The sequence below is a fragment of the Leptodactylus fuscus genome, chromosome 4 (assembly GCF_031893055.1).
Source record: "Leptodactylus fuscus isolate aLepFus1 chromosome 4, aLepFus1.hap2, whole genome shotgun sequence".
NCBI lineage: Eukaryota > Metazoa > Chordata > Amphibia > Anura > Leptodactylidae > Leptodactylus > Leptodactylus fuscus.
Genome location: NC_134268.1, coordinates 123,651,897 through 123,670,468, shown reverse-complemented (window position 1 = coordinate 123,670,468; position 18,572 = coordinate 123,651,897). Strand labels below are relative to the sequence as shown.

The following is an 18,572-nucleotide window of genomic DNA, read 5'->3' as shown; positions in this document are numbered from 1 at the left end:
AGATGTGAACGAGCCCTGACTCAGTTTAAAAAAAACAAACAACAACAGATGCCTGATGGACCTCATTATATTCAACAGGGAAGCCAACACTAGTGGGATCTTAGGGAGCATTCACACGGTGTAACGTGCCGCGAGATTTGGCACGTGTACGCCGCATGACCCTTTGCGTGACCCTTTATTCACGGCCGCAAACTAGCGCGGCGCATACTATCCCGGCTCCCATTGAACTCGATGGGAGCGTGTACGGCACGCAAAGGGTCACGCGGCGTACACGTGCCAAATCTCGCGGCACGTTACACCGTGTGAACGAGCCCTTAGACTTAAACAGTGCTATTAGAAAAAAGTCTTCACATAAAAAAAAAAATCTCTCTTATAGGTAAATAGATATATTATGGCTCTTCGATAGCGAATCCTTTTACAAGGCCCAGCCTAGAAAGTCTTTAAATAAGAAATGGTTATGCAGTTATTATATTGCCATCTAGTGGCCTATAATAGGTACTGACCTTAAACTGTTAAAGCGCGTAATCCTATCAGCAGCTCCAATTCACATTACAGTAATACACGCCCTCCAGTTTTATCATCGCCACTGCAAGTCGCGGCGGCGTAATTCAGGAACAATAGTCACGTGTGAGGACGTCGGCGCAGGGCTGGTCACGTGATGGTGATGACGTTAGGCATAGACTGTAGCGTTCGATTTCATGGGAATCGAGAATCTTTGAGAGCGTCAGGCCTGTGTGTTCATTTGTACTGCTAACGTGAGTATGTGGGAGGACGGACGACGTAGTAAATGTGGGCTTGTGTCTGTGCAATGTACTGTCCGCTGAAGCTCTTATCGTGCGGCAGTGCACGGGATATTAGCCACGGTTAGGATTTAGCGATTAGCATGGAGCCATTATATGGCTAGAAACCGCTGTAGTGTGTGGCCACATGACGACTCATTGGTGAATGGTGCTTTGCCAATAAATAGTGTAGGCCCTGTACCTCTATCTGTAAGTCAGCAACATACAGTAAGTCTGGAGCAGATTTGTCTGCATGAAGTCCTTCCAGAACAGTGTTTCCTCAGTGTCACGCTGTTTGGTTAGGCAGCTTTCTCATGGTCGAGTCTTGGGCTGGGTGAGACTTGGTTGTGTGAAAGTAGCCATACAAAGGGTAACATTTGCACTGTAGCTCCACTAATAGAATTGACGTGCTGCAGATCTCAAATCCTGTGTAGCAGCTCCCAATCTGTCTGTGTGTTTTTAAAATATCCTTGAAGGGGCTCTATCAGCAAAATCACGCTGATAGAGCCCCACATATGCGTGAAAAGCCTTTAAAAAGGCTACTCAGGCACCGCTAAAGTTATATTAAACTGCCCCCCCCCCCCCCCGTTTTAAAATAATACCCTAAAAAAGAATATGTTAAACTTATCTATCGTGCACGGTGGGCGGGCATTCAGGGTCTGACGTCCTCTTCAGCCGCACCACCTCTTCCAGCATTATCTTCGGGTCCCGTCTTCCTCCGGCGCTCGCAAACTGCCATTGATAAAAAAAAATGGCATGGGTGCATGCGTAGTAGCCTTTTTAAAGGCTATTCCCGTGGGGCTCTATCAGCATAATTTTGCTGATAGAGCTCCTTTAAAATCATTCATACTGCCCTTTTTGTGAGAAATGGACAGTACGATAGTTGCAGACAGAGTTCCCATCTCTGTAATGTTAGAATAAAGACTTCTGCTTTTTTCCATCTTGTTTGTTATTGTTTTATACATAAGAGAAAGTTATGCATTCAGGGAAAAATAGACATAATGGAAAAAAATCTTCTGTCTATCTTTTAACATAGCAATGAATGATGATTGATACAGGAGTAGATTAAAGGGGTATTCCCTTTGCTAGGTCTCTTCATAGTACTACATGTTTGCACTCAGTAATGAGGGATGGTTGTAAATAAATTGGCACAGTATCACTGGAAGATGCACAATATCAGACCTGGGTAATGTACGGCCCGTGGGCCACAATCGGCCCTCTGCCTGCTTCTGTCCGGCCCACATAGCTTGTGGAAGTTCATTCAAGGACCTGTGATGACGTCATCACAGCCTATCACCAGGATAGGCTATGACTCGTTAGTGGGCGGAACTGTTTCAATTTCTCATGTGGCCCCATGAGAAAATTAATTTCCAATCCCTGCACAATATGAGGCTGATGTAGCAGAGCTGAATTAGATAGGTGATGAGAATCCCAAATTTACATGCTACAGGACCAAGAGTTGGCTTGCAATAAATCCGTTTTCGGTCTGTTACATACAGAGGTAACAGACTCCCTGTCTCAGCCCTTATCAGCAAAGTTCAAATAGCAGACCTGAAAGCTGGGAGATAAACAACTCAGAAATACAAGCTTGCTCCGGAGCACTTAGCTCCCCCTCCCCTCCTGAGAACATTTGGAAGAATGTATTGTTTGACTATTTTTTTTTTCTTTTAATGGTTTTTCAGGTTTATTTTGGCACAATGAGTATTGACAAAGAAGTCCCATCTGAGAAAAAGTCATTCTTTTGTGAGGTAATAATATAAAGTAATTTGAGGAATACTTATTTTTTTTTTACTTTTTGCAGCCTTTTGCAAAAGTGGTATCTAGAAGTGCAGACTCGATTTGTAAATCTGTATAGATTTATGTATTGCAGCATTCATTAGTTTGTATCACATGTACTCCAAAAACTCTTTTCCTGTTAATTTTGAAAACATTGTCAAAATGATTAAAAAATAATTGAAAACATTGTCAATACTTTTAGATTACATTCACATACTGCAATCCTTCAGTGCCAATAAATTACAGTAGCAGGCAGATTTTAAACTGTTGGTGATTTTTAAATATCTTTGGGATTGTTGGAATTTCTAAAACCCATTAAGAATGTCACTATACAATTTTAAATTGGTTGTACAGGACCTGAAGGTAATTAATATTGATTAACAAGGTAGGTCATTAGCATCAGTTTGGTCTGCTTCCGACACCCGTACCCCATCCTGAGTATGTATTTCGACCGTGAGAAGCCGCATACCGTATATACTGAAGTATAAGCCGACTTTTTCAGCACAGTTTTTATACTGAGTCAGGCAGCACAGGACTGCAAGGACTTGCATACATTAAGTGAAGGGGGAGTGTCCTTCAGTGGTTGCTACAGTAATGATATAGGACACTCCACCCTTCACTAGCAAGAGAGATGAAAGCCTGGGAGGCGGCAGGTCCCTGCTCCTGTCACCAAGCCTATATACCAATAGGGAAAATAGAGGAACGGATACCTGGTTACACCTTACCGGCTTTTTCAAGTGAGGACTTAGCCGTTGTCAGGTGTGCAAATTTGCAATAAAAAGTTCTAATTTCACTGATGCTAACAGATCTTGTACTTACATAATTAAAGAATTTAGTAACTGCACTACTGAACATGTAGTGTATATGATTACATGCAATAGTTGTAACCTTAATTATGTGGGCAGTACAGCTAGGTCCGTCAAAATTAGGATATCAGAACACCTCCAGGGTATCAGGAATCCAAAGTCAGTCAAACAAACAGGAGCCTCAAAACATTTTATTGAGATACACCATAGTGATTTATCCTCATTCGAATTCAAGGTTATCGAAAGGGTCAGGAGACCACCCAGGGGTGGAAATTGGGATCACAAGCTCAGGTTGCGAGAAGCTTTTTGGATCTTAAAACTGAAAGCCCGATACCCTATGGGTCTCAATCGCAGAAATGACCTTTCATATATTTATTAAATGCAGTTTATTCGGTGCATTTAATATAAATATTGGTGTTTTAGAACATTCTAACACCATGTTTAATTTGTTAGTCAGCTTCAGATATCCTTCCTTATTTAGTCAATACATAATAGGTTTAATCGGATTATATTAGTCTTTTTCCAGCATACATTATTTTCTGGGTTTCACCTATATACTTACCGGATACTTTGCATTCAGGACGGATCTGAGTTGATAGATGTTTTCATTTATTCCTTTTGGTTATAGTGTCAATACGTTCATGTTTTTTATTGGTTAGGTCGCTTTATGTGACTTCTGTTGGAGCGCATGCGTGCGGTGGTCATGGTAACTGTTGTTCCCGTCAGTGATTTCCGCCGTAGTGTGGCCCGGTGGGTGAATTGAAGCCTCTGGCGGTTTAATCTTGGGGGAAAATGTACCCCAGGTAGGTGGAATGTTTTTGTAAAGCATCTTTTGTATTTCAGTCATATTCAATAAGGTTTGTTGCAGGTTCGTTGTTTACATAATGGTATCATTTGTTGAATCTTTACTAGGATTATGTGGATCGTTATCCTCATATCATTGAGGAACTTTCCATATTTTGAGCAGTTGCACACTCTAGTTGGTATACATTACGAATGAGTTAGTGCAAGGTCTTTTAAACTTGCAACCATAATAGGGTACTTATAGGGGTTGTATCGTATATATTTTCTCCCGGAATAACAGTTGTGCACATAAACAAATTCCTGAACTTCATAGTGCAGTGATCAACATTAACAGCTATTAATGCTTATTTAAGGTATTTACATTTATATGATTTATATACATGTCCATTCAATTTGTATGTTTTTAATTGGTTTTACATGCTATTGTGTTGTTAGTATGTGTGTTCTTTGTTGTCGATTTTTGTTGTGGGTCTGATTGCATTCACATATGGCTGTAATTGGATGTTGCACCAGGTGCATGCAGTCAAACCCATTATATATATGGATGTCAGAACTAAGGAAATCAAGCTACGACTAAGAGGTCCTTTTCTCTACCTTGAAACGCGTCAGCTCTTTTCCTTATTGCCATGGATTTACTGTGACATGAATTGTGATTTGCATCCTCCATGGATTTTTTAAGTTGATGCACTAAAAGTTATATTTTATGGAATTGGAGTAGGAGCCGGATTCCTTTCTATGTATCCCCTGCTCCTATGTCTGCATTCAGGAGAGCTCATACAGTTAAGTGAAAGTAAAGCACACAGCTACATACTGGGGTTACAATTCCTAATAATGTAAGGCTTCTGTCAGTTAATGTCATGGCAATTGGGGTTATTAATTTAGTTTAAAGGGATATTCCCATAACCCTTGTTCACCAACCTGCAGGCTCTGTGCTCTGTTCACTTCCTGGTTTTCTCGGCACATTGGTGGGCGGGGTTTCACGTGCTCTGCTATCTGATATGTTTGCAGTCAGTAATGAGGGATTGGTTGTAAATGCATTACCACAGTATGAAGCTGATGTAGCAGAGCTGGATTTGAGTCAGCTTGCATTACATACAGAGGTAATGGACTCCTTATCTCAGCCCTTATTAGCTAAATTCAATTAAACCAGAATCAGAAATGTCAGAGCTCTCACCTCCCCCCTCCTCTGTCTGAGGAGCTCCATTACTTTTCAGACATAAACAGTTCAGAGCTGCTGCAGAGCACTCAGCCCCTCCCTCTCCCCTGAGAGCAGGGAGCTAGTCATTTGGGAACTGAGCAGATAAGCCCAGTGGCCATAGAAACTGTGTAAACAATGAAGTGAATAAATTAAGATAGCGGCCAAACAAAGCAGTTTTGATAAAGCAATGTATTTAGGAAAAAACTTCAATCCACATAAACTAGCAATATAGATAGGATGCTTTTCATGGGACAACCCCTTTAAGTAACTCCATGTGCCTCACATTAACCCCCTCACATTAAAGGGGCTCTATCAGCAAAATTATGCTTGAATATGCGTGAATAGCCTTTAAAAATGCTATTCAGGCACCGTAAATGTTATATTAAACCCCCGTCCCGTTTTTAAATAAAAGCATTAAAACATATGCAAATCTTACCGAACGTGCACCATGGGCGGGGATGCACGATGCGAGGTCAGCTTCGGGCACGCCTGCCTCTTCTGTCTTCTTGTAGTAACGCCCTCTGGTTCCGTGTCTTCTTCCGGCTTCTTCTCTTCATATCCCGCACCTGCGTAGTAGCGCTTCCCTCCGGAGCGCTACTGTGCAGGCTCACTCGCCATTTTACTTAATTATCAGTGAATAATTCTGTAACAGTATTAGGCATCCAAGCGATTCTGATGTTTTTTTTTGTGACATGTTGTACTTTACTGAGAAGGTAAAATTAGACTGATATAATTTGTGTAAATTTATTAAAAAACTCGCAAAAATTTTGACTTTTTTTTTCAATGTTTTCCATTTTCAGCTGCGATATCTCACATATGCACAATAATACAGGGCAAAAAAGTTAGTTATATACTTCCAAATGTTCCTTTTGTGTTTCAAGCATATTTGAAATAATTTTAACATATTTGAGTAAGGGTGCATGCACACTGAGTAACGCCGGGCGTGTATGAGAGCCGTATACGCCGGCCTTACAGCAGGGCTGCCGAACACTTCCCATTCACTTCAATGGGAGCGCTCGTAAACGCCGCTGTTACGAGCGCTCCCATTGAAGTGAATGGGAAGTGTTCGGCAGCCCTGCTGTAACGCCGGCGTGTACGGCTCTCATACACGCCCGGCGTTACGTAGTGTGCATGCACCCTAACTTAGACAATTTACAAGTTTATCAAGTTTATAAGCAAGTTTTGGAAATTTGGATTGTGATTTTTTTTTTTTTTTTTTTTTTTTTTTCTGTACCAAGCTATGTTTGCAGACAGGAATAGGTGGCATAATGACAGAAACTCCCATTAAATGACCCAATTTGTAAAACTAGACTCCTTCAGGTATTCTTTGAGGGGTATAGTGAGCATTTTGATCAAACAAATATTGTTTTGCAAGAATTATTACTAGAGATGAGCGAGTACTGTTCGGATCAGCCGATCCGAACAGCACGCTCGCATAGAAATGAATGGATGTAGCCGGCACACAAGGGGTTAATCGGCCGGCGTCAAAGCGGAAGTACCAGGTGCATCCATTTATTTCTATTGTGCGTGCTGTTCGGATCGGCTGATCCGAACAGTACTCGCTCATCTCTAATTATTACAAATGATGAAAAAAAATTAAATTTTCATTTTCTTCAAATATGTGTCATTTTAAAGCCAGTTTTTTTTTTGCACACAACACATCAAAAAGAAGAAACACCCCCCAAAATTTATCACCCCACTTCTCGCGTGTTAAAAAATGTACACTTTGTGGCCTAAGTCCTATGTACGCACGTACAGTAGGGCCCAAGAGGTATGGAGGGCCAAATGGATTTCAAAACACAAATTTTGCTTTCAGATATTTTAGGCCCATTGCACATTTGAACAAAATTTCAGTTACCAAAGCAATTGAAACCCCCCATAAATGACACCATTTTATAAACTAGACCCCTAAAGGTATTTATTGAGGGGTATAGTGAGTACTTTGACCCCATAAGTTTTTAGAAAATTTGCGACAAACAAAAAAAATTTCATATTTTTTTTTTACACAAATGTCATTTTATAGGCAGTTTTTTGCACATAACACATGAAAATGAATAAAAGCACCCTAAAATAAATGACCCCATTTCTCCTGTGTTCAAAAATGTACACTTTGTGGTCTTAATTCTATGTCCAGAAGCATGGTAGGGCCCAAAAAGAAGGGAGCACCAACTGGATTTCAAGACACAATTTTTGCTTCTAAATGTTTCAGGCCCATTGCACATTCAAACAAGATTTGAGTTACCAAAACAATTTAAAACCTCAATAAATGACACCATTTTATAAACTAGACTCCTTGGGGTATTCATTGAAGGGTATAGTGAGTATTTTGACCCCATAGGTCTTAAAAGAATTTGTGTCAAACAAAAAATTCTCATATTTTTTACACGAGTCATTTTAAAGGCAGTTTTTTTGCACACAAGGCATGAAAATAAAGAAAAACACCCCAAAATAGATGACCCCCATTTCTCGCGTATTCAAAAATGTACACTTTGTGGCCTTAATCCTATGTACGGACGCACGGTAGGGCCCAAAAAGATGGGAGCACCAACTGGATTTCAAGACACAAATTTTGCTTGCAGATATTTTAGGCCATTGCACATTCAAACAAGATTTGAGTTACCAAAACAATTGAAACCCCCCCATAAATTAACCCATTTTATAAACTAGACCGCTTAAGGTATTCATTGAGGGGTATAGTGAGTATTTTGACCCTATAGCCGTTTCACAGATTTTACTAACCTTGGGATGTGTAGGTTAAAAATTACTAAAATGTCCCTTTATCCCCAAAGTTTTTAGTTTCACAAGGAGTTAAAAGAGAAAAAGCCCCCCACAGTTTGTTACACAATTTCTCTTGAACACGGCAATACCCCATATGTGGCCATAATCTGCTGTATGGGTACATGGTGGGGGTCAGAATGGAAAGAGCGCTATTTGGGTTTTGGAGAGCAGATTTTGCTGGAATAGTTTTCAGGTGCCATGTCGCATTTGCTGAGCCCCTAAAGTATCAATACAATGTGACCCCATTTTAAAAACTACACCCATCAAAGAATGTATCAAGGCGTATTATCATTTTGAGCCTAAAAATGCTTCCCAAAAATTAATATACAAAATGAAAATTGAAATTTTGAAAGAAATCTGCCATTTTGGTGCCCAATACGTTGCACACATTTTGTGTTGTCAGAGACCTGCACTCCTAAAACTATTAAGGGGCCATCCCGAGGGGAAAAAAATTATATATGTGGGTGTAAACTGCCTCTTGGGCACACAGCAGGGCTCAGAAAGGAAGGAGCACTGCACTTTTTAGCTTTTGGGGTACAGATTTAGAGGGACCCTCTGGGCGCCATGATGTTTTTGCAGAGCCCTGGAGGTGACAGTAAACTGGAATTCCCCAAGAAGTGACCCCATTTTGTAGGGGCAATTTTAGGGTCTCTGCAAATGTGACATGGTGTCCAAACACCAACAATCTAAATCTGCATTCCAAAAGCACATATCGCTCCTTCACATCTGCGCCCTGCTGTGTACCCAAATGGCGGTGTATGCCGTCATGTATGACACTGGTGTACCCCGGATAACGGACTTATGTGGGTAGAATAGGCTGTTTGGGCACAGAAGGGAAGGAGCACTATATTGGTTTTTGGAGCACAGATTGGTTTTTGGACGTCACTTTTGCAAAGCCCCTGAATTGCCAATAATGTGGAATCCGCAGACATGTCACCCCATTTTGGACACTAGCCCACTGATGGGATTTATCAAGTGGCGTAGCGAGTGTTTTTAACCCTTGAGTGTTGCATTTATTTAGTTTCCAGAAATGAAATCGCAACTGATAATGAGAAGTTAAAAATTAAATTTTTCCAGATATTCGCCATTTTAGTGCCAGATATGTTGTGCCCAACTTATGTCAGCAGAGATACACACTCCAAAAACTGGTAAGCGGGTATCCCGGGCACAACACCTTTTAGAGCGTTCATCTCTGATACAAGCCGGGCACAACATATTATACACAGAAATGATGTATTCCTGGAAAAATGGTCATTTTCACCTGATAAATCCTTCAGGGGTTTAGTTTCAAAAATAAGGTCACATATCAGGGGATTCCACTTTACTGGCGTTTCAGCTCTGCAAAAGTGTCATGGCATCCAAAAACCAAACAATCTGTGCTCCAAAAACCCAATAACCTTTCTTCCCTTCTGTGTCCGGCTGTGCCCTAATATCAGTTAATACCCACATATGACATTACGTGCGTTATCCTGAGTACACCAGTGTCATACATGTGGCATAAACTACAGTTTAGGCACACAGCAGGGCGCAAATGGGAAGGAACGCGATGCAGCTTTTGGAGTAAAGATTCAGATGTTTGGTATCTGGACGCCATGTCATGTTTGTAGAGCCTGTAAGGTACCAGAAAAGTGGATTCCCCAAAGGAGTGACCCCATTTTGAAAACTGCACCCCTCAAAGAATTTATCATGGGGTGTAGTGAGTATTAGTACCCTGGACGTGACTGCACAGTGGATGGCGAAGAGGGAATATATAAGCTGTGCGGAGGACATTGCAGACACCAAATTCCCTACTATGTTCCAGTAGCTCCTATGATTGGGGGAGTCACTCTGGGGGTCCTTTCTGGTGTCTGTTCCCTCATAAGCTGTAAATCTGGGGTGTCCCCTGATATACGCTCGCACAGCTTATATATTCCCTTCCTGCCATACCCAGTGGTATTCTAATGATTTGGTGATTTTTGCGGGGTTTTGTCTTCACATTGTTAGATGCTATATTTTCTTTATTTTTCTGGTGACGTGGCCATATAAGGGCTTGCTGTTTGCAGGATGCAATGTATTTTGTAATGACCCCATTTTTGGGTGCCTACAATCTAATGAATACATTTTATTAACTCTTTTTTTGCTGGATTTTAATAAAATCAATTCTGGCATTGCATTTTACCTTTTAAATTTTGCGCCATGCAGCGTACAGTATAAGTAACATGTGGCCTTTATTCTGCGGGTCAGTACGGTTACGGCGATACCTCATTTATAGTATTTTTTTATGCGATACTAATTCTGCAGAACAAAAACACATTTGGGGACATAAATCAGTGATTTTTGCATCGCCATCTTCTGAGAGGCGTAACATTTCTATTTTTCGGTTGACAGTGTTGGTTGGGGGTTTATTTTTTGTGGGACAACCTGCGCTTTTTATTGGTACTCTTGTGGGGTGTATATGACTTTTTGATCACTTTTTATAGTGATCTAAGGTGAGATGGCGAAAAATCACTACTTCCGGTGGTTTTTTCCCGTTTTTGTTTTCCTACGTTTATCGTATACATTAAATATTATTTCAGTTTTATTATACAGATTTACGGACGCGATGATACCAAATATGCATTGTTTTTATTAATTTTTAGTTTTTTTTTTTTTTTACATAACTCATTTTTTATAGAAAAAAGGGGATTTTTGGGGCTTTATAACTTCATTTTTTTCAAAAGCTGTATTTTTCACTCTTTATTTCACTTTTTATGTGTCCCTTTTAGGACACTTGATTCAGCAGTGATTTCACTGCTGAATCAATGTTACAGGCTGGAGACACAGAATGCACGTGTCTCCAGTCTGTAACAGGAAGCCAAGCGATGCAGAGGCATTGCTTAGCTTCCTTTAGTACCGGGCAGGATCAACCAGGTAACGGGGGGCTCAGGCAGCCTGGGGTCACTGGCTAGACCCCAGGCTGCATGTTTTACATATCGGCACCCCCCGATCTCGCCGGGTTAACCCCCCCCCCCCCTCATTGGAGCCCCCTCCGATGGGGGGTTATGGAGCAGGTCTTAGCTGTCAGATACAGCTAAGATCTGCTCCCATTACATTGGCACTGACTGGGAATCCTTCCCTGACTGCCTGACGTAGTTTTCCTATAGGGCAGTCAGGAAGGACCTGTCAGTGCTGACGTAGATTTCCTATGGGCCGGTCGTTAAGGGGTTAATGTAATAATTATTACCTCCATGTCTCACAAATCAGTAACTCACTCGGTTAATGTAATTTTATTGATGTCTATTTTAATTTTTGAAATTTTCCAATAGCTGCTGTATTTCCCCCTAGGCTTATACTCGAGTCAATAAGTTTTCCCAGTTTTTTGTGGCAAAATTAGGGGCCTCGGCTTATATTCTGGTCGGCTTATACGCTAGTATATAAGGTACTTGGTAAATGTCCGGGACTGCTGATCCAGGCACTGCATACCTGAAGCAGTATACACTACACAGGGTGCTGTATACTGTAGTGGTGGAGCTATCTAGAGTACACTTCAGGCATCATTGACACCAATTTTTTGGTATAAAGGGTGATAGATTTGTCGGGGAAACACATCCTCAGAAGGAGCATGGAGTACCGGAAGGCTAAGCAGTCCTAATATGAATCCTACACTGAAGTGTCTCTCTAGTTCTTCTCCCCTCTCCGTATACCTCTGGGCAATATGTAATCTGATTATATCACATGCATGCATAAATCATCATATGTTTTTACTACAAATAAGCCACTGGACATTGTGAGAAAAACTTGGTAAGGCTCTCTAATTTTATTTTTATTCTTTAATAGGTTTGTGAAGTTGCATGCTTAAATATAGAGTGTCTTTATTCTCACTACAAAGATGAAGAGCATCTTGAGGTAATGTTATGTGTGGAATTAGCAGTGGGTATTCTGGGGACCTTTTCTTTTATACATATTTTTTGTCACTTTATAGTTATTTTGCAATGTATACTTATAGTTAAATGTAACTACCGTATTTTGCGGACTATAAGGCGCACCGGACTATAAGGCGCATTACCCATGAGCGCCTTATAGTCCTGCCTAGGTCCATATATAAGGCGCACCGGACTACAAGGCGCAGCGCTGTCCGGTGCGCCTTATATGATTGAAAGCGGCGGCCGCTTAACCCCCTGCGTGCCAGCCGCTTCTATTCATTTCAATGGCACGCTTCCATTGAAATGAATGGAAGCGCTTGGCACACGAGGAGTTAAAGGGATTCTACCTTTAAAAGAACTTCCTTCTTGATCACGTCGGAATAGCCTTAAAAGACTATTCGTCTCTTACCTTTTTACCATAGCCAGTGCCGCCTTCTTCCGCAGCTCCGTCTCTGTCTTCTTTGGGCCTCATGGATGACGCATGCGCAGTCGGCTCTAACAGGCTCTCGCAGCCAGAGCCGACTGCGCATGCGTCATCCATGAGGCCCAAAGAAGACGACACGGAAGGCGCGAACACAGCTCAGGGAGAAGGCGGCGCTGGCTATGGGAAAGGTAAGAGACGAATAGCCTTTTTAAGGCTATTCCGACGTGGTTAGGGGGAAGAAGTTCTTTTAATGGTAGAATCTAGAGTTGAGCGAGTACTGTTCGGATCGGCTGATCCGAACAGTACTCGCTCATCTCTAGTAGAATCTCTTTAAGCAGCGGCCGCCGGCAAAGTCTGCATGCCGCTTCCATACATTACAATGAGAGCGCGCTGTTCAAATAGTTAGAGATGAACGAATACTATTTGAATAGCGTGCTCCCATTGCAATGTATGGAAGCGGCATGGAGACTTTGCCGGCGGCCGCCGCTTAACTCCTCGTGTGCCGCCGCTTCAAGCCTTATATAAGGCGCACCGGACTATAAGGCGCACTTTCGATTTCTGAGGAAATCGAAGTATTTTATGTGCGCCTTATAGTCCGGAAAATACGGTATATTTGATTTGTGCTAGTTGTTGAATAAGTTATAATCCAATACTTCGTAACTTAGTATGCACTGTTTAATAACAATTACATTGTCTTTTCTTTTGTACTGATATTTGATCTTGTTGGTATTTAATAATGCTTTTTTTTTCCAGTACATGCTGTGAAGAGGAGTCTAGTGTTGCTAGATCTCATGGCTAACTGATATGCAGTATTCTGAATTCATTAAATTTTGCTAGCTAAGAGTATAACTTGAAGATACTACATTGCTACAAAATATTCCATACAGCATTAAGGAGCCATATTTTGTTCTGTGGCTTACATATACTTACTGAATAGTTACACTATAGACTTATAAAGAAGCTTAATCACAGCACAAGTGTGTTTTGTGCCTTAGACTAATCAATATTGGTGTGCACTTTATAATATAGCCAGCTTTGAGACGTGCAGTGTCAAACATTTTGCATCTTCACTTTATATAATATTGGCTACATGTGACAATCATTGGCATGTCAGTATATATTGACATGACTTCTTAAAGTGCAAGACGAATGTGTGTTTCGTAGTTCTCATCTGGCAAGAAGAACTGACCTCAAGGCACGTACAATAAAACTGAACTTTGGATGCAGACCTCATTGACATTTTCCATGACTTCAGCGACTTGTCAGTCTTTTGGGTATTTTTTTCAAATTAAATATGTCTAAAACATCAAAAACCGTGTACAATGTTTCATGTAGAATCATTAGTACAACTGTGCATGTTCACACTAGCATTAAAGGGGTATTCCCATGTACATAATCATATCTATATTTGTAGATAATTAAACATTTTTGCAAATATAAGTAATTAAAAATTCTGCAGAGTTTTAAAGATTTTCTCTAACTTTCTTAGTGGTGACAGTCTTTTATCTTGATTGGTTGCCAATGGATACGACCACTGACTTTCTATGGTCTGGGACTTGTCAGGAACCCAGCTATGATTTTCTTATTGTACCTGGGTTATCAGGCAGGAACATTACATGTATCAGAAGATATCCCGGCCACAATAAAGACATCATGGCTGATTTTCTGACCTTAGAAAGTTTCTGCATTGGTGGTCGTATCCATGGCAACCAATCAAGATAACAGACTGACACCACTAAGAAAGTTAGGGAAAATCTTTAAAACTCAGCAGAATTTTTAATTACTTATATTTGCAAAAATGTTTAACTTTTAATTATCTACAAATTTAAAAATAATTATGTAGATGGGAATACCCCTTTAAGTCTTTTCCTTCAGGTTTCCGTTGCTCTTTGTTGGCCAAGATAATATGACTGCTGCGCTATTTTGACCACTATAAGAGACAAACCTGACAAATCCATTATTGGGATGTTTAGGAGTCATCAAATTTCTTATGCCTTAAGTATAAGTGGAAGCCAGTACACTCCAGTGTGAACGGAGTCTAAAAAATGTATCAGTAAGGATGCAAATTTTTTTTTTTTTTTACAAAACCTAAAATACACTGCACATCCATTCTAAGAAGCGGAAGATGTCCACTTGAATGGACTTTTCTACTGTAGACTCTTATGAGTGTCCCCTAGGGGTCTCTTTGACTATAGTTTAGAGTCCCCATGCAAGTACATCTACCTCTTTACTGAAAAGGAGAAATAAGATCCGCATGTTCTTTACGTGGCTTTAACTGCTGGACCTTTGGTAATCTGACTTTTATGACCCATTTGGTATGTCATAAGTTCCTTGTCAGAAAACCTTTAATACTGAAAAGAAGAATATTTCACTGTGAAGATTGCTGCATCAATAGTGTTAGTAGTGATGTGTACAATCACTGTCGTTTTTCATTGTAAATATTAATATTCTGTTTCATTTTCGGTGTGAACTGACCCTTGCAGATGCAAGATGCTTTCTATGGTAAGTAAACTATGACTTTTTAAGATCTTAGAAGGTTCATACATTAATTTGAGTGTCCTGCATGTTTGGTAAATTATTCTTTTTTATAGGCAGGACAACTTATTAAGGGTTAATCACAACAATATTGTGATACCTGCTAATAGGAACATACACATGTCAACAGAATGGGTTGGTTGTGAAGCAGGCCTATGAAAAATTTATAATGCAAGCTAGATATTTGACTTTTGAAAGAAGATGAAATTTAAAAAAAAAACAAAAAACAATCTAGGTTCCCATAAAATACCTAATAACTTCATTATTCTAGGTTGATGATGATTCTTTTCTCCAAATGTTCAAGAATTCCACATTTTCAGTTATTACTGATCGGTTTAGTCACTCTTTCAGAGACTCTTTCGTTAAGCTGTATGTTCATTAATTTATTATTTCCACCAATATGGAAAAGAAGAAAAATTGATGTGGAGTATTCTTCATCGATGCATGTGACAGTAACCATCCATTTTAATTTTGATTTGTTGAATGTCAGAATTTTAAAAAATTTTTCCCACTAGAGGAAACGTGGAAGCATTCGTGCTAGAAACAACAGTCATGACTTTCAAAGTTTTGTTGTCATATTCAATTTAGTAAATATCAGCAAAAGCTGTGGATCTGAAGGTGTTTTAGCACACAGAGCCCTAGAATGCAGAAGAAATACTTGAACAGCAGTTTGAAGAAGTTAGTTGTGTAGACTGCATTGGAGGAGATGAAACTTTATATGCTGACATACAATACTGATGTGCTCCAAAGCATTGCCAGTTCTTAATGTTGCACATTAAAGGTATTCTACCATTAAAAAACTTTTTTCTGTGGCCAACACGTCTGAATAGCCTTTAGAAAGGCTATTCGTCTCCTACCTTTAGATGGGATCTCCGCTGTGCCGTTCCTTAGTAATACCGGTTTTTACCGGTATGTAAATTAGTTCTCTGGCAGCGATGGGGGCGGGCCCCAGGGCTGAAAATGCGATGAGGGCGTCCCCACCGCTGCCCGAGAACAGGATCCTGCGCCGCCTCTATCTTCTGCTGGACCCTCCCCTTCTTTCTTCAGCAGCGTCACCTCTGTCGGCTCTTACACTAGTAGAGCTGACTGCGCATGCTCGCAATTGCGGCCTCGGAACTATGGCCACGCATGCGCAGTCGGCTCTACTAGTGTAAGAGAAGTAAACGAAACATCAGTGCTATGGTCAATGAGCTGAAAATAAATCAGGTAAATGGTGCTAAATTTACCCCGGATATACATTATATAAAAAAAATAATAATAAAAAAAAATATATATATATATATATATATATATATATATATATATATTATATATATATATATATATATATATATAAACCTCTTTAATGACTTAGTGCTAGACAATGCACAAAATGACAATGTATTATATTTAATTGCAAAAAATATGCATTTTTATCAAATCTTAATTTTCAACTGCTGTGTTTTAGGCCGGAAGTATGGAAAATATTTTTATAGCTGCTTGCAAGATTACATTTTATGCCCCTTGCGCAAAGAGCCACTGATTGGTAAGTTTAATAGGTTTGAATTCATTACATTATTTATTTATTATGCTTACTTATATAGCGCCATCATATTCCACAGCGCTTTACAGATATTGTCAGTCACTGTCCCATATAGGGCTCACAATCTACATTCCCTAGTATCAGTATGTCTTTGGTGTGTGGGAGGAAACCGGAGTACCCGGAGGAAACTCATACAAACACGGGGAGAGCATACAAACTCCTTGCAGATGTTTCCCATCACAGGATTTGAACCTAGGACTCAGTGCTGCAAGGCTGCAGTGCTAACCACTGAGCCACTGTGCTGCCCTGCCATTATCATTAAAAACTGCATCTGTCCAGGAGTGAAAGGAGATGTTGTTCACATAGTTCCACCATGTGAGTTGTTGAAAGAAATAGTTTTTGTGTGAAAGGGGCTCTATCATTGGGAAAAGTCATTTTTAACTAATCACATCCTTGCATAGCCTTTAGAAAGGAAAGAAAAGCTTAGTCCAGTTGGGCTATATCAGTAGTGTTCAACCTGTGGAATTGTTATTGAGACCAAAGGGTGGTCCAGTCCTGCAGCTCAGCTGCCTTCTTGCGGTTGAATTTCTCGCTGAATGTGATGTCCCGGCTCCTTTCTCGAGGCTGCTGATTGATGTCAGCTATCTCATGTGGTGGGTACTTCTGTAAGAATACAACGGAGCAGCAATACCGAACCCTGCGGGGAGGTCAGTTTTCTCCCCAGCCTAATTAATAAAAAGCCTGGACTACACCTTTAAAGGGATTCTACCACAAAAACACATTTTTTTCTAGTTAACACGTCTGAATAGCCTTTAGAAAGGCTATTCGTCTCCTACCTTTGGATGGGCTCTCCGCCGCGTCGTTCGTTCAAAATACCGGTTTGTACCGGTATGCTAATGAGTTCTCTCGCAGCGATGGGGGCGTCCCCATCGCAGGAGCAGCTATGGGGGCGTCCCCATTGCAGCTCGAAAACCGACCGCAGCGCCGCCTCTATGGTCTTCTGTATCCTCCCCTTGCTTCTTCAGCGTCCTGTCGGAGGCCTGCGCAGTACGCTCTGTTCGGCGAAGATTGCCGAACGTACTGCGTATGCGCGAAATTGCGGTCCCAGCCATAGTGCGGGCACTGCAATTTCACGCATGTGCAGTACGTTCGGCAATCTTCGCTGAACAGAGCGTACTTCGCAGGCCTCCGACAGGACGCTGAAGAAGCAAGGGGAGGATACAGAAGACCATAGAGGCGGCGCTGCGGTCGGTTTTCGAGCTGCAATGGGGACGCCCCCATCGCTGCGAGAGAACTCAGCATACTGGTACAAACCGGTATTTTGAACGAACGGCGCGGCGGAGAGCCCATCCAAAGGTAGGAGACGAATAGCCTTTCTAAAGGCTATTCCGACGTGTTAACTAGAAAAAAATGTGTTTTAGTGGTAGAATCCCTTTAAAGGCTACCGCCAACTTGGAGAATCATATTTAGTTTACATTTAATCTTTCAGGGGTCCTATCTTTGGAGTGGGTGAACAGATTTTAAAAAGAGAAACACCAACAGCAGGAATCAGATGATGTATATTATTAAAGGTATTCTGTCACTAGAATCCCTTTTTCTACAAAAACCACATCGGAATAACCTTTTTAAAGGCTATTCTTCTAGCTTTATTATTCTGTTCTGCACTGCTGTTTTTATGAATTTTCTTTTTTCTTCTGTATGTATAAGAGTCTTCAGAAAGCACAGGAAGCGTTCCCACTTTGTTAAAAAAGCACAGGTAGCGTCCCCTTTGCTCTCCGAAGACAGGTAGCGTGAGATTAAGTTGGAGATATATGGAGGGGACAGGTTGTGGATGGCTTTGTATGTTAACATTAGTAGCTTGAATTCTATTCGCTGGACAGTAGGTAGCCAGTGAAGGGATTTGCAGAGGGGAGCTGCCGATGAAGAACGGGGGGTGAGGTGAATTAAACGAGCAGTGCGGTTTAGGGTGGACTGGAGGAGGGTGAGGATGTTAGCTGGGAGTCTATGGAGAAGGGTGTACCAGTAATCGATCGGGGGGGGGGGGGGGGGGGAATTATGAGGGCATGGAC

At 40.9% G+C, this 18,572-nt stretch overlaps 1 protein-coding gene across 2 annotated transcripts in view; it reads left to right on the top strand.

Moving 5' to 3' along the window:
- The first annotated feature begins 668 nt into the window (after nucleotides 1–668).
- The window catches only part of LOC142200567 (uncharacterized), a 123,539-nt gene continuing 105,635 nt past the window's right edge, over nucleotides 669–18,572 (top strand). The window contains exons 1-5 of one of the 2 annotated variants that reach the window (XM_075271010.1): nucleotides 669–755; nucleotides 2,462–2,527; nucleotides 11,937–12,005; nucleotides 14,930–14,948; nucleotides 16,429–16,506. In XM_075271010.1, the coding sequence (XP_075127111.1) occupies nucleotides 2,477–2,527; nucleotides 11,937–12,005; nucleotides 14,930–14,948; nucleotides 16,429–16,506 (217 nt within the window). In that variant the 5' untranslated portion in view covers nucleotides 669–755; nucleotides 2,462–2,476. Of the gene's footprint in view, nucleotides 756–2,461; nucleotides 2,528–4,101; nucleotides 4,165–11,936; nucleotides 12,006–14,929; nucleotides 14,949–16,428; nucleotides 16,507–18,572 lie in introns of those variants that run through there. The other variant, XM_075271011.1, reaches the window with a different exon arrangement.